Source organism: Tiliqua scincoides, chromosome 2, assembly GCF_035046505.1.
Source record: "Tiliqua scincoides isolate rTilSci1 chromosome 2, rTilSci1.hap2, whole genome shotgun sequence".
Lineage (NCBI taxonomy): Eukaryota > Metazoa > Chordata > Lepidosauria > Squamata > Scincidae > Tiliqua > Tiliqua scincoides.
In genome coordinates, this window is record NC_089822.1 from 179417743 (window position 1) to 179432439 (window position 14697).

A 14697-nucleotide genomic window follows, 5' to 3' on the forward strand; every position below is an offset into this window, starting at 1 on the left:
TTTGTATTTTTAAAAGGAAAAGCAAATAAAAAAGGAAGAGTCTTGATTGTGTGACAAGATTCCCTGTCATGATACATAGGAGTGGGCAATGCAGGGTTAGGTTTACTGTTGCTAACAGTACATACTTGAAATTCCATAAAGAAATGTAATGCCCTTCCTCCTCACAGGGAAACACCAACTGCCCTGTGAAGAAGAGGTGGAGAAACCAGAGGCACATACCCCTTCCCCTTTCACCTTTGTATTCTACTACTATGTAGAAAAATCATGTGAGCCACCTTGGGCACTGACCAATGGGGAGGGGAAAGGAGAGATATTAAACATTTCTGCACACAGTCTCCTGCACACAGTCTCCAGCAGTGGTGATCCATATGCCATCCAGATCGAATCCTCTGTGTACAAAAATGCACACAGGCAATTCTTCTCGCTGGATTGATTTGTTCAAACCCCAAAGATGTATGCATGGTTTTTCATAGAGATTCTGATAATGTGTGCAAGACTAAAAACATTGTCAAAGATGACAAACCTTTTTTGTTTTTTTTTGAGGGAGGCAGAAAGAGATTGGATATACAGGTCGAGCCTCATTATTCATTCCAAGCACTCATGTGGATGGCAAAAAAACACACTATAGCAAACCAATTTAAAAAACAAAGTCTCTTTCCTCTGGTGATTTAAAAACAGCCTTGCTGACCTTTGTGATATAAGATAAGAGTCTTTAAAAAGAAAATCCATCAATTAGTCCTCCTCCAAGAGCTTAGAAAGAAAGGCGATTCACTCAGCCCCTCCCTTCACCAATGCAAAGTGATCACCTTTCTTTGCTCAAGGGAAAGGGAGGGGTCTGCTGGAGAGAGAAGGATTGTCAGCCAGCTGCCCTCTCTCTCTCTCCCTCATTAAGGAGGCTATTGTTAAAGGACTGTTCAGTTTTTTAGACTGATTTTAAAGGGATGCATTTTTCCCCTTCTCCAGGGATCAGAACATTCCTTTTCATTTGCAGGGGCCATTCGTGTTGTGTCAAATTCATGTATAAAAATCCATGTATAAATAGGCTGGACCTGTAGGATTCCCCATCAAATAGGGATCTGCATTGTTGAAGCTAACAGTGGAAACTGATCTTTATATTAGTTGAGCATGTGGAGAACTTTGCCCATTGTACATGCAGCATGTACATAAAGATCTGTGGGTCAGGAACTGCTCCATTATTCCGTGCAATATGGCCCTAACTGGCAGTGTTATAGCATCTCTGATTCATCACCCAGTTTGTGGATCAGGGTCATCTTGTGTATATGTATTTCTTTGGAATTTAAAGTGTATGAACATGCCTCTCAATTGTCTGAATACCCACACTCCAGAATTTTCAAGGCTCTCTCTCTCTGTCTCTCTCTCAAATCCCATTGCACCCTCTGAAATAAATCTCTCCATTTAGCATATAAAATGAAAGTTAATTTACCCATACTGTTCTGGCAGCAAGACTGAATGGAGTGTGTTCAGTAACTACTTGTTTTTATTAATTGCTTGATGTAAGATACTTTTCAAGTGGTGCTACTCTTATATGTAGCAAGGGCAGAATAATTGTCCCCCTTCACCCCAGCACAGTTTTTTTTTTCTAGTGGCTGTTTATTTACTGATGTTCTTCTGCATCTTTTTAGATTGTGAACCCTTTTAGGACAGGGAATCATTTAATTGTTTGATTTTTGTCTGTAAATTGCTTTGTTTGTTGAAAAGTGGTATATGAATATTCATAATGATACAAGAACTATAAGAAGATATTCTGTGATTGGATCTGCTAAATTTTTTAAAATGGTAAACGCAGCTGAAGTGGTGGGGGCAGCAGCGGATCAGGGCTATAATACTAGAAGAAGTGTATATTTTGTATTTTAAATTTTCACTCAAAAAAATTTCCAAATCTGAATTGCTACCCTGAAGTTGGAATTGCCCTCACAGGACAAATGTACTGATATGGTACAGAGGAGGACTGTTGCCTTCAATTCTGCTTGCAGACTTCCAAGGCCATCTGAGTGGCTGCTGTTGGGATGCTGGACTCAACAGATCCTCAGTCTGTTCCAGCAGATATGTCCTTATATTCTTAGCATAATGGAGTATTAATTGAGGTATCTATATTACTTGACAATTGGATTGCAGTAGTACCTAATGAAGAAAATACACAAGTATATAAACTTTAAACCTTTTTTCTCCTTCTTTCAACAGGTGGAAGTTAAGCCATATGTCTTGGATGATCAGCTGTGTGATGAATGTCAGGGGGCCCGTTGTGGTGGAAAGTTTGCTCCATTTTTCTGTGCTAACGTTACCTGTTTGCAGTATTACTGTGAATATTGCTGGGCTGCTATCCATTCACGTGCTGGCAGGGAATTCCACAAGCCCCTGGTGAAGGAGGGAGGAGATCGTCCGAGACATATTTCATTCCGCTGGAATTAAGTGATTGCTGCAGCGTGTTCATATGCAGGCCTCAAAATAAGTGCACTCTTCTGTTATCCTGATTCCCTTGCCCTCCCTCCCTCTTCTCTCTTACTCAAGATAGCATGTCCTGTTGTAGTCTGTAATTTAACAATAGCGTAACGAAAGAGTGACCTATGATCATATAGGTATTTTGTAGAATCCTGTCATTAAACTGTATTGGAAACTTCTTTGCATATGGATAACATAATGCACGGAAGCCAGGTTCTCTGACCTTTAGTTAACAAGAGGACACTGCTTTCCTGCTATCTTTTCTTGGAGGAAGAGAGAACAATATTAAGAGAAGAGAAATGAAACAATAGAGTATTTTGTTTTTTAATTAAATTATTGCTAATAATAAAATCAATAGAAATACTTTTATTAAAGTAACCATGAGATAGGAACACTATGAATCTATTCTGACACTTTGTCTGCCCTTCCCTTCTTCCCATCCCTGCCCAAACTTCTGGGAAGCCTGTTTTCTTGCCGCCTATGATTTTATAGCAATGGAAACAGTTAGCCGTTAATCTAATAACAGGAAAGAGCATGTTTAAAGCAACAAAAATGCATGAGCAAGGTTTAAAGCAACGCATTAACTTAAGTTTTTATTTAAAGGTTCCGAAGCTAAATTTTTAGCACAGTATGTGTGTCTCACCGTGCCTCCGACTTCCCACCACATTCAAATTTTTACTAATTGAGTAGGCAGAGTTTAGATCTGTGTTCTTCATCCAAGCAATCATTTTAAAAGTTCCCGAATGTAAATCCTGGGTCTGTTTACTACTGGGGGTGGGTGGGTGGGGAGTGCACTTATTATTATTATTATTATTTTTAAAGAAACGTCATTATCAGAGTACAGCCCTAGAAATCCTACCAAAGCTAAAGTAATGACAACTAGTGAACTGGCATGTCCTCTCCTGAAGAACAAATGTATAGATTTTATTTTTGATGGTTATATAGAACTCTATATCCTAATTTACTAATGTTAATCAGGGGCCAGCCTTTGCTCTCCATTTTGACATGAAATACAAGAACCTAAAGAAATACCTCAAGCTTATCATTTTGACCCCGCCCCCCCCCCAAATACTAGTAACCTACTTACACAAATCAAAATTTGGCTGCTTATTGGGCTTACTCTGGGGTGTAAAATCAGAAGCTGTATCATAGAAAGCATAAGAGGGACAAAGTGAAGTTTGTTTCCAGGCGTGCACTGTTGGCTGAATGAATAAGTATGCGTATCTGTAAAGAATATGCCTGACTTCCAGCAGAGAGCAAGTGAGTAAGGGAATGTTAACAAAGAATTCTTTTTTAGAACTTCGCACAGAAAATAGAGAATTACAGGGCTTTAAAGTACCAACTTGCTGAGTAAAGCATATGGTGTTTTAAACATATAAGTGGGAACACAGTACATGTTAAAGCTAAGGCGCAGGGGTGGTGTTGGTCAGTTTGAAGTAGTCACTTGATTCTCTGTAAATCTGAGAAAACTGATAGGAGTGAATGTGTTCAGCTCTTAATAAGTGTTTTTGTAGCAGTGTGCAAAACAAACCAGTCCATTGGCAATCTGAACTGGCATGGTACCACCACAGACACTTAAACCAAAGACTTGCCTTAGCACAGCTACAGGAAAACACCACACACAGAGACACACAAGCTCTTCTGTAAGTCCACTCCCTCCCAATTATCTTTGAAAAGCTGTTTTGATTTTCAGTACATAAAACATACCTTGTTATTTTCCAAAGGTCAAAATGGAGACATTTGCTGTCTATTCGTCAAGTAGAGAAAGGGAGCTGCTTTTAATGAAATCCCTGCAAATATTGACAACAGTAAATGCAAATGGAGAGTGTTCTTTTGTAGACTGTCAGGGACCTTTTTCTCTGACGTACATAATTATAGTTGGAATATTCCTTTTAATTTTTTAAAATGCTTGTAGGTGGCTTGGGGTGTCTTATTGTGCCGATCCTATCCAGTGAACAGGTGAGATGGGTTACCATTACAAGAGATAACACTGTTTGAGAAGTAGCTTTGAATAATAATTTTTCCCCTTTGTACATGACCTGCTGAATTTCGGTACAGTGTTTTTGTAGCTAACTTATTTTGTCATGCACATAATGTATATTTGTTATGCACTACTTTTGTATATCTTGTTTTTCCAACAGTGAGCATTTTTAGGCACACTTTTCACTGACGGGATATCTCTTTATGCAATACCTCAATTTTTCATATTGCAAAGAGTAGCTTTTTGTACTTTTATTACTGAGAGATCTTCATATACTTCATTTTTTAATATAAATAATTTTAATAAATTTTATTTTCTTATATTCTGCTTTTTATACATTTCAGTGCTCTGCATACATTTTGAATTATGGATGTTGTGCACTGGCAATGCTATTTTAGAATTTGCAGAGAAAGAAAGCATGTTGCTTAAACATCTTTAGCCCAGCACCAGGTACTTGGTGTACATATAATTTAAGAAATACTTATATGTAAAGTTGAGACTTAAAAAAGAAATTTTTAAAAAGCATGAAAGTGACAAATGAGAGAGTTTGTCTTTAGACCCTTGAAATTTAATGCATAAGCATAGAGTAGAAGTTTAAAAGTAACATCCCAAATTGTCTACCGCTTCTTAATAGGTTTTTAAAAGTAATACACAAATGCAGATGTTTTTTGGTGAATGTTTAGCCATTTTTAATCTTAACAAATTGATGTTAGGTGTTTGCAGAAATGTGTCTGCTCTTTTAAATCATATTTAAGGAAATAAACCCAAGCCTGCCCAGTGGTGGGCATGTAATGTTAGTATGCATGACTAATATTAAAAAAAATGTTATTCTACTAATATTCACTTGTGGTGATTGTGTGAAAAGCGTGTTTACAGATTATTTGGTTACACTTCAATTTACAGGGCATAAATGATTATCAATATTACTCTGTACTAAGAATACTGCTATTATAATATGTCCTTCTGATTATGTGGGAGGTGGAGTTGCCATGTTACTCCAAGCATAACTAACATGTAATTAGTTTAAAAATCTTAGGGTATCACTTTAGTTCAAGGGATGTAAACAAGCATGTCATTTTCCCTCACGAGCATGGCACTGGCCATGTATTTACAATGTAGTTACAGAGTAATTACATGGTTATTTTTGCAGTGTAAAATAAAGTGTTTCTGATTATTTTATATGTAAAGGAACCCCCACTGCCCCGTGCTTTTTTGGTATATAGTATCTACTTCTCCATACACAGACCTCTGCAGAAAGCAAATCTAAAACTTGCAGTGAATGACTTTAGTGTTTTATAAGGATGCTGTTGGAAAGACTTGATAATTCACCCCTTTTTGTTTCTTGAAGAGTTAAAGCCTTCTGTTTTAAAAGGTGATTTAAAACTTGAATGTGATGAATTGTGGCAAGTTAACTTCAAGTTATGTGCAATACTTATTTCAGACTTCTGGAAGATCTTTGCAGTGTAATTCTTTGTTTTTAATTGCAGACATTTAAAAATGTCATTTTCTACTGTTCTAGTAAATCCTCTTTCTTGCTGGTGTTTCTAAAGAAAAGAATCAGAAATCAATCTTTCTACTAATGTAAATTTGAGATTATTTTTTAAAAAAAGGAATAAAAGAGGTTTTGGTCATTTGCTTTATTTTATTATCTTATTTTAAAGCTACTGTGATTGATAGCATTGTAAGAATTGGGACAATATTGTATTCAACTGTTTTATTTTTTATATTTTTAAAATTTAAAGTATAATTAGTTTTTATAATTTTCATCAGATTCTTTTGTTATATTTTTTGGAAGTGAAACTTTTAGCAAGTGGGTGTCTAGTTTTTACTAATCCCTAATATGTTTTCCCGCAATGTAATGCTCATATTATCAGAAGGAAAAGTTATTTAAGTATGTCAGTTACTTGTACTACTTGGCTGAATTTCCATATAGTTTTTACTGTGTATGGGGAGGTTGTAGTATTTATTATAGCATTTTAAATAAGGGTAATTCATTTTTTATTAAAGTCATTTTCACAATTTGAGTTCATATTTTTGTATGTTCTACTCTAAGTTATAACACAAGTTTCTTTTTTAAGAGAGTTCATTTGTTGAAGTGCTAGTGGAAAATTAATGTTATTAAATAGTTTGCAAATGACTATTTATACCAGTATGCATATAATTTTTAAATATTTGTAATGTGAGATGTTGAATGAATAAAACTTTTAACTCAATGACTACTCAGTCTGTTACTCTGAGCCCTTAAGGGTCTGAATATAACCCTTACATTTCTTCAGCTGGGCCAACAGTCTGCCTAGCCCATTGTTCATGAAAGACCATTGTGGTTGAATGGAAAGAGTGTTGAGCCTGGCTGTAGGAATCTTGGATTCAAATCACAAAGAGCAGGGGCTGATCTTGAAGGATAGCTGCACCTCCAACCTGTCCCATATTATCTTTAGCAGCAGAAAAATTGTAAAACATTTTGTACACTCAAGTTGCCTTAGAAATACTTAATACCAGGCCTTTGGCAATGTTGCATTTCCAAGTTTCATAGGAAATTTACCATGGCACAAGATGGTAGTAGCCAACGATTTTCTTTGTTTGCTTTGAGTTTTGTAATTTAGGAAGCCAATGCAGTGTAGTGACAGAATGCTGGATTAAAATTAGTGAGTTCCTGGTTCAAACCCTTACTCAGCCATGAAGCTCACTGGGAGATCTTTGGCAAGTCATTACCCCTCAGCCTAACTTTATCTAACAGGGTTATTGTGAAATTAAACTAGAAAGCTGAATTTGCTTGCCAACCTGAGCACCATATATGAAAATCAAGAAATAAAAATGGTTTAATAAAGTGTTAGGGACACCCTGACATGAAAGTGCACTCCCCAGCATTCTTGTATAACAGCTGCCTTGATAGTATCTTCAGAACTCTTGAATTTCATAATATAGTTGGTCATCAACCTTTGGTTCTTTAGTGAGATGTAATTTGACTGTTGTTGCTTTTTATTTACACCAGATCACACACAAATCTGCTATCCTTAGGCACATTAGAACCCTTCTAGTATTTTTACCAAGTTGTCCTAGGATGGTTTTAAGTGTCCACCCATTCCCTGGTGTCACTTTTGGTGGAAGAGTACATCATTCATAAGGAGATTCAAGCCCAACAGTAAGGACTAGCCCTAAAGGACTTTTTTCAGACATTGGTTATCATGAATAGCATGCTGTGAGGATAAGCCTTCAGCTGTCTGCTCAAATGTCACCCTGGGGGAAGAGCCAAATGCTGCCTATTTATATTTAGTGGATTTGGTACTTGGAGAGATCTGCTGTCTCTGACTGGAGTCTCATGTGACTTTGGCATGAATCTTCAGCAAACTCAGCATCCTAGTATCTATTTTTAATCATACAGCCTTCCGTGTGTCAGCTAGGCCAAAAACAAGTATCCAAGTGTTCAGTCACCTGCTTCCACTTATTGCTCTTCTGCTACTTAATTATCAGGAACAAAGGGAAGCCCAGTATGATGCTCAAATAATGAAATGTATGAGCACTAAGACTATTGGGGTCACAATGTGTCCAAGGGGAAGAATGCAAAGCATTGGCAAGCAGCACTACTTTGCAGATGATTTTGAAAAAGCTTGGCCAGCTTTGCTTAGGCCTGGGTGGAGCAGAAACGGGTTCTTGCGGATTTCTTCTTTACCCAGAGCACACTTGGAAGCTACTCCAGGGAGAAACTGAAAGGCTTTTAGGGAATGCTCACAGCTGAAGCTTTAAGCCCATGGTATTACATATTACAATGTTGATCTGGCAAGGCTTTAAATTTCTGTAGTTCCGCTTTTCTAAAGTGCATTCTGAAAATACTACTTACAAGAAGGATTCTGACTACCCAGTACCTCAATATTCTAGATCAGTGGTACTCAAACTTTGAGGGAGCTTTACTCCCTCAGTAAGTCTTTGTGGGGAGGGGCTAGGGCAGCAATGCGATCCCCAGGATCCAGCTGCTAAGGGAGGGCGAGGAGGGGTGCTTGTCACTTACTTTTAGAAGGCAGGACTGCAGGAGGTGCAGGGAGCCCTGTGCAGCCCTGCACAACGCCCCCCCCCCCCCAAGGCTTGGAATTTTCACTGAAAGCGGGTGCAAAGCACTTCTGTTTTGCAGGAGGCGCTTTGCACCCACTTTGAGTGAAAGTTCCAAGCCTTGGGAGCGCTGTGCAGGGCTGCACAGGGCTCCCCGCACTTCCTACAGCCTGCTGCAGCCCTGCCTTCTAAAAGTAAGTGACAAGCACCCCCCTCGACCCCCCAAACGGATGTGATCCTGGGGATCACTTCCCTACCTCTCCCCCCGCCCCTTAAAGGGACAGGGGAACCTTTACACTAACTGGTGGGTTGCGACCCACCAGTTTCACTGTTCTAGATTGTCAGTGAAGATCTGAGGCTGAAAGAATATGAATTGTTGAAACAGGAACAGTTTTACTTCTCGCTCCTCACAATAAAAATCTTTCCACAAATAGCTGAAGTTAAAGCCATTTCAGACATCACACAGCAACACATGGGCTTGTTGCAGAGTATACATTTGACAGGAAATCACATCCAGTACTAGGTCAGAGGTGTGTGCCTATATGATCATGTGTGTGTGTGTGTGTGTGCGTGTGTGTGTGTGCGCGCGCGCGCGCGCGGTGTTTTTCCCCCACACCTGATACTTTGGGCTAGACACAGAGTCCCCTTAAATGTACACATTAAAACATAATGTGTCCTCTGGCCCTTATTCTGCCCATTAAGGGAACAGACATTTGTTCTTAGTATCTATTCTTTATGCAGTATCCTATTTATATACTCTTTTCTGAGCCATTTCGAACCTTGTCTCTTCTGTAAATACTTTTAAGATGAGGGCCAATCCTGAAAAGTGAGGCATGGTATTGAGAACCTTGTAATATCATTGGCAGCAGAAGTCCTCAACCATTCTCTAAATACCACAAAATCACTCGCTACACAATACTGCTTTTATCTTCCAATGGGTTACAGTTTTACAACATGTAATGGATAAAATCTAGGTCACTCCAAACTGGTCATATCTCACATTTCTATGAATTTATCTCACATGGTGGAAGGCAAGGTTGTTATCTCTCAATACCTTTTAAATCCTAATGTAATGGGGAGCACAGCAACTTTGACTTTCCTCACCCATTCCTTCCTGGTCTGTTGTGGCAAGCCAACCTCTAAATACTGAGGAGCATATGAAATGAGGGGCAGATAACAGGATCAGTAGAGAACAGGTTGGATGAGCCAATTCTCATTTGTTCCCTTTCTCTTGCAGCATGTGTTCAGTGTTCATGTAGGGTTTCCATTCTCTAATGGAAAATTTATCCAGGCATCCATATCCTGCCCTTCTGCCTCCAAAGAGACCCTCAAGGCAGCTTACAGCATTGGAGTTCTGATTATTTGGTGCTATAACTCTTTAATTTTCTTGGCCCTTCAGCATATATGACTTCAGTAATAAGGGAGTGTGATCCCAAGGCTGTGGATTAATTCAGGTACTGGAAATCAACATGGGTATACCATGATCACTTCTGTCTGCCATGCTTGTGCCCTAGTTTCAAGTATCAAATGTGTCCAGGTCTGGCCTAATAGCAAGTGAAAGCTCAATAGCGCTCCTAGCAATTTTAAAAACATACCACTCATGCTGTCAACAGATCTGTATCCTAACATAGAATTATAATGTTAGAGCTGGGCATGACCTTGGACCATGACCAGTCCAACCCCTTGCACAGTGAAGGCAGCTGCTACAGCTTCCCTGACAAGTGTCCAGCCTCTGCTTGAAAACCCTCAACAATGAAGATCCCCACAGATACACAAGTCAGATTGTTCCAGGCTAGACAGCTCAAGAATTCCTACTCATGTCTAGCCTAAATCAACCTCCCTGTAGTGGTGTCCCCCCCCAGCATCACACTGCTGACTCATGTTCAGTTTATGGCCCACTAAGGCTGAAATCCTATTTACACTTTCCTGTGGGTAAGCCCCATTGAACTCCGTGGAACATACTTCTGTGTGCATGTGGCGCTTGATCTATGACATAGACACCTCTAGGTATTTGCTGCCCATGCTGTTACCAAGCCAAGTTTCTCCCACTCTGCTGTTGTGCTTTTGATATTTTGTACTCATGAGCAGGACTTTGTCTCAGTTGACCACCAAATTGTTGGTATAAGTCCAATGATAAAGCCTGTCAAGATTGTTTTGAATCCTGATTCGGTCTTCCAAGGTGTTTGCTATCCCCCCAGCTTTAATTCATCTCTAAATTCAATAAGCGTCCACTCTACTTCATTCCTGGTCATTTACAAAAATGTAAAATTCCTAATCTCTGGCACCGCACGTGATATCACTCTCTAGGTTGACATGGAACCATGTATTAACAACCTTCTAACATGTTTCAAAGAATGACCCTTGACCTAGCTAGCTCCTCAAGATAATTAAAATGGCATCTTAATAGCAAAGTTCAAACCATAGGCCTTAATGTTTTCCTGTCAAAGTTAAGGTATCTTAATGGTAGTTCTTGAAACTTGGGGGAAGTTCTGATGGACATTTTTCTATAGATTTTCTATGAACGTTGCAATATATTCCCACATATCCCACTCCTCTCCTGCATGCTTTTGTAAACTACAGTTCCATCCCCCCAGCAGTGTAGGAAAGTAGGTGAAGGGACTGGTGAGAATTGGGCTGAAGTCACAGGGAACATGTCAGCTTGCTACTTTTATCTTCAGGGACAGGTAGGATGCAGAGACTGGCATCCGCCACTCCTGCTTGTGTTGTTTGCTTTGTCTCTGACGTGTACCACTAGCAAGCCTGGTGACCCACAGTTAATTCATAATCCCCCGTTTGGAAATATCCAATTAAAGATATTGGGATGCCGATGTGGGTTGGTTGTTTCTTCTTCCATACTAAAGCTACATTTGTTATAGGTATTTTGTCTTGACAGAGGGGAAAGGGGAACTGCCTTAAAAAAGGAAGGTATGTGGTTCTGTTGTCCTGTGAAACATCAGGGGCTCAGTTCCTTCCATATTGTGTGTGAACTCTCTCACAGTAGTTATCATCCTTGCAGGTTAAAGCTTGTCTTTCAACAATTTCGGAATGAATACTGAATGAAATCTGTTTAGAACTGTTTTCATTCTCAATAAAGGAAAGTCGTGGGAATGGATGCCATTGTACCTTAGAATACTGTGATATCTATTTGATAGCACATCTTTCTTTGAATATTTCTGCGTTTACAAGGGTAGAATCTATGAAAACGAACCTCACGTTCTGATTTTGAGATGACGGACTCTCATCCATTTCAGTCCTGAGAATGCATGCTCGTTCTCCCCCTCCTTTCAAAGAGTGGAAATGAAGTAGAGATAAGTGAAATGGTGTGTTTTCTCATTGCCTCTAAACAAATTGCTCAATAACAATTGCCCAGCAAATGCCTAAGAGGCGATTCCTCAGCTGCTCTTTATTCAGCATTATGAAAGCCTGCTCAGACAACAGTCCAAAAGGCCCATTGCCTGCCTACAGGAAGTGGGAGACAAATAATGACCTCAGAAGGGATCGCTGAGCAGAAAACATTGACATCTCTTCTTCTCAGTAAAATAAGCCAATTCAGTCCATCAGTATGAAAAAACAACCCCTGGGATGAGGCTCTGTACACAGCTGCCTTTTCGGGAGTAACGTTTAATTTTTTTTTAAATAATCCATTCAAATGACTTAGGTAAATACCTTTCAACATATGTTGCCGCAATATGATGTGATGATCATCTTTGTGCAATCAAGGTAGCATTTGCCTGTTTTTAAAGGCAGGTCACCAAAGTGACTATTTTTTACCGATCAGTGAATGAAATGGGTTCTCTGGCTTCTAGTACTCAAAAAGAAAACCACCCAACATCTCTCTCTCTCTCCTCTCTCTCTCTCTCTCTCTACCTGTGTGTGTGTGTGTGTGTGTGAGAGAGAGAGAGAGAGAGAGAGAGAAATGAACAGAACTGTACTCCCTCTGGTGGACTTACTGTAGAACTCCATTACTATTTTCCAGAGGCATGTGTACCAATTCCTATAGTCAGGATTCACAAAGCAGGATGTGAGCCTCTAAGAGAGTGTATTATGATATAGTTGCCCTTCTTCAGTAAAACCTACCCAGCAGAGATTCAGTTGTGCATATACGTGCCAGTACGATTTTCTAATTACTCGCAAGAAAACTTTTCTTTCGTAACAAAATGAAAGACGAAAATTATATTTGGGGCCAGAAAAATGGTTAATGGTAGAACATAGTGACGGTGATGAATGTATCATTTCCTGCATGGCTCTGCACTGTTCTCTAGGCAGCATATGTGATGCCTGAAAAATAAGCCTTTATAAAGATGGAAAGGCAATACTGGAATGATGATGGGCTCCTTAATAATGAGCAAGTGGATGACTCTGAAAATCTACTACCTGTTGGGGATCAGCACCCTTCAAAAGCAAAAACCCACAAAAATGTAGGACCTTTCCCTTCGAAACATTTACCCAACTTTATATCTGAAGTGTACCAGAAATTTGAAGGGTTTTGCTTTTGAAAATGACAACATAGGAGCACCGCAGTATATGCTTGTTAATTGGCCTTATATTGGCCTTATATATGTACATCGTTCAATGCTTAGTTAAATATTCAGTTTCAGGTCTCATATAAATAGCTATTTTAGTAGCTCCTTTATGTAATAGCACTTCTAGGTCCTAGATCCCAGGGCAAAATCCACAGTTTCCTTGCTCTGGAGGAAGGGAAACTATGGATGATACCCTCAGGTTCTTTGTATATCATGTGAATACCCACAGCACAATTGTTGGCCACTTCATCTACAATGAAACTTCATGATTCCCACTGTTTGTGTCCTGGTGATCAGTGGTGGGTTTTATATGACATCAGTGTTGCAGTCATGAGCTCATATCCAAAGAAGAGAAATAGTCATCTAAGGCAGAAGTCTCTACATTTTTTGGCCAGAGGGACACACCAAATATTTGGCATGGTATCGAGGGCTGGAAAAATAAAAAAAATTAAAAATAAAATTTAAAATCAGAAAGCCTAAGGTCTCCAGATGGCCCAAAAACATTACTTCTGGTTTTTCAGGAAAACCAGGAAGTGATGTTTTCAGGCCTTCAGAAGGCATTCTGAGGGGAGGTGCACGGCTACCCTGACCCTCAGAACACCCTCCAGATGCAACTGGAGCACAGCTCTGTTCACATTCGGTTGAGCAGACCAGAGGCTTGGAGGGGATCAGAGGCTTGCTGCGGGCCAGATAGAGGCTTGTCACAGGCCGCATCTGGCCCCCGGAACCGGGGTTTGGAGACCCCTGGTCTAAGGGATAGTTTACATGGCTGCACTCTTCCACTTCAGCATATACAGGTGTACAACATCAAATAGGACATGGCTAATGTGAACTTTGCTAAGTACATTGGAAGCTGGAAGTCATTTCTTTGACAGTGGCTGTGTTTTTCCCCAGCTTTTGCAATCATAGAAATGGTTGTCAGATGTACGTCCAATATCACATGCATTTTTCTTCATGTGGTTGTGTGCTCCATATGCCTGATCATATGAAAGGATTCAGCAACATGAACTTGAGGAACAATACACTCCCAGAAGAGGTGGACAGTTGGTCAATGCACCAGATACGCTTAAGCTGGGAATGTAAGCATGCCTTCACAACCCACCATTTATCTTGTCTTGTAGGAGGTACACTGCCACTGCATTGAACTTTTGCATTTCTAATGCATTTCTAATGCATTAGAAAGATGCATTGAACTTTCCTGGAAATAGAAGATCTAATGTTGCTGCCTTACTATGGTCATTTCCAGATGGCCCTAATTTGGAGGAATCAGAAGTGCTGTTGCAGAAGCTGGGGTATCTTCTTTGCCAAATGCTCTCAAGTATCTGGGAGTGGGATCCAAAGAGCCCTTTGTGAGTATCCATGTATGCCCTAGTCCAGTGGTCACCAAACTTTTTGGAGGCCCTAGGCTGCTGCCTGATTTATAAATGCCAAGGGGTGTGGCTATAATGGTGATTGGGCAGCAGTGCTCCCCCAGTAGCAGCTGGTTTAACCCTTGATACACTTAGCCTACTCTGCCTTGTCAGTTTCACAAACCAGCAAAAATTGTGTCACAGCCCATGTGCAACAAACACACAAGTCTTTCCTTGGAAGCATTCACCATCTGAAATGAACCTTTTTGCAAGAGGAGGGACTGACAGCACAATCCTATGCATGTCTACACAGAAGTAAGTCCCATTAGAATCAATGGGG

General features: G+C 39.8%; 1 protein-coding gene across 1 annotated transcript in view; it reads left to right on the plus strand.

Annotated features, from left to right (window-relative positions):
• CPEB4 (cytoplasmic polyadenylation element binding protein 4) overlaps positions 1–6621 on the plus strand; it is a 72377-nt gene extending 65756 nt beyond the window's left edge. Inside the window, exon 9 of the mRNA XM_066614437.1 lies at positions 2203–6621. Within this exon, the coding sequence (XP_066470534.1) occupies positions 2203–2430 (228 nt within the window). The 3' untranslated portion in view covers positions 2431–6621. The remainder of the gene's footprint in view (positions 1–2202) is intronic.
• Positions 6622–14697: the final 8076 nt, after the last annotated feature.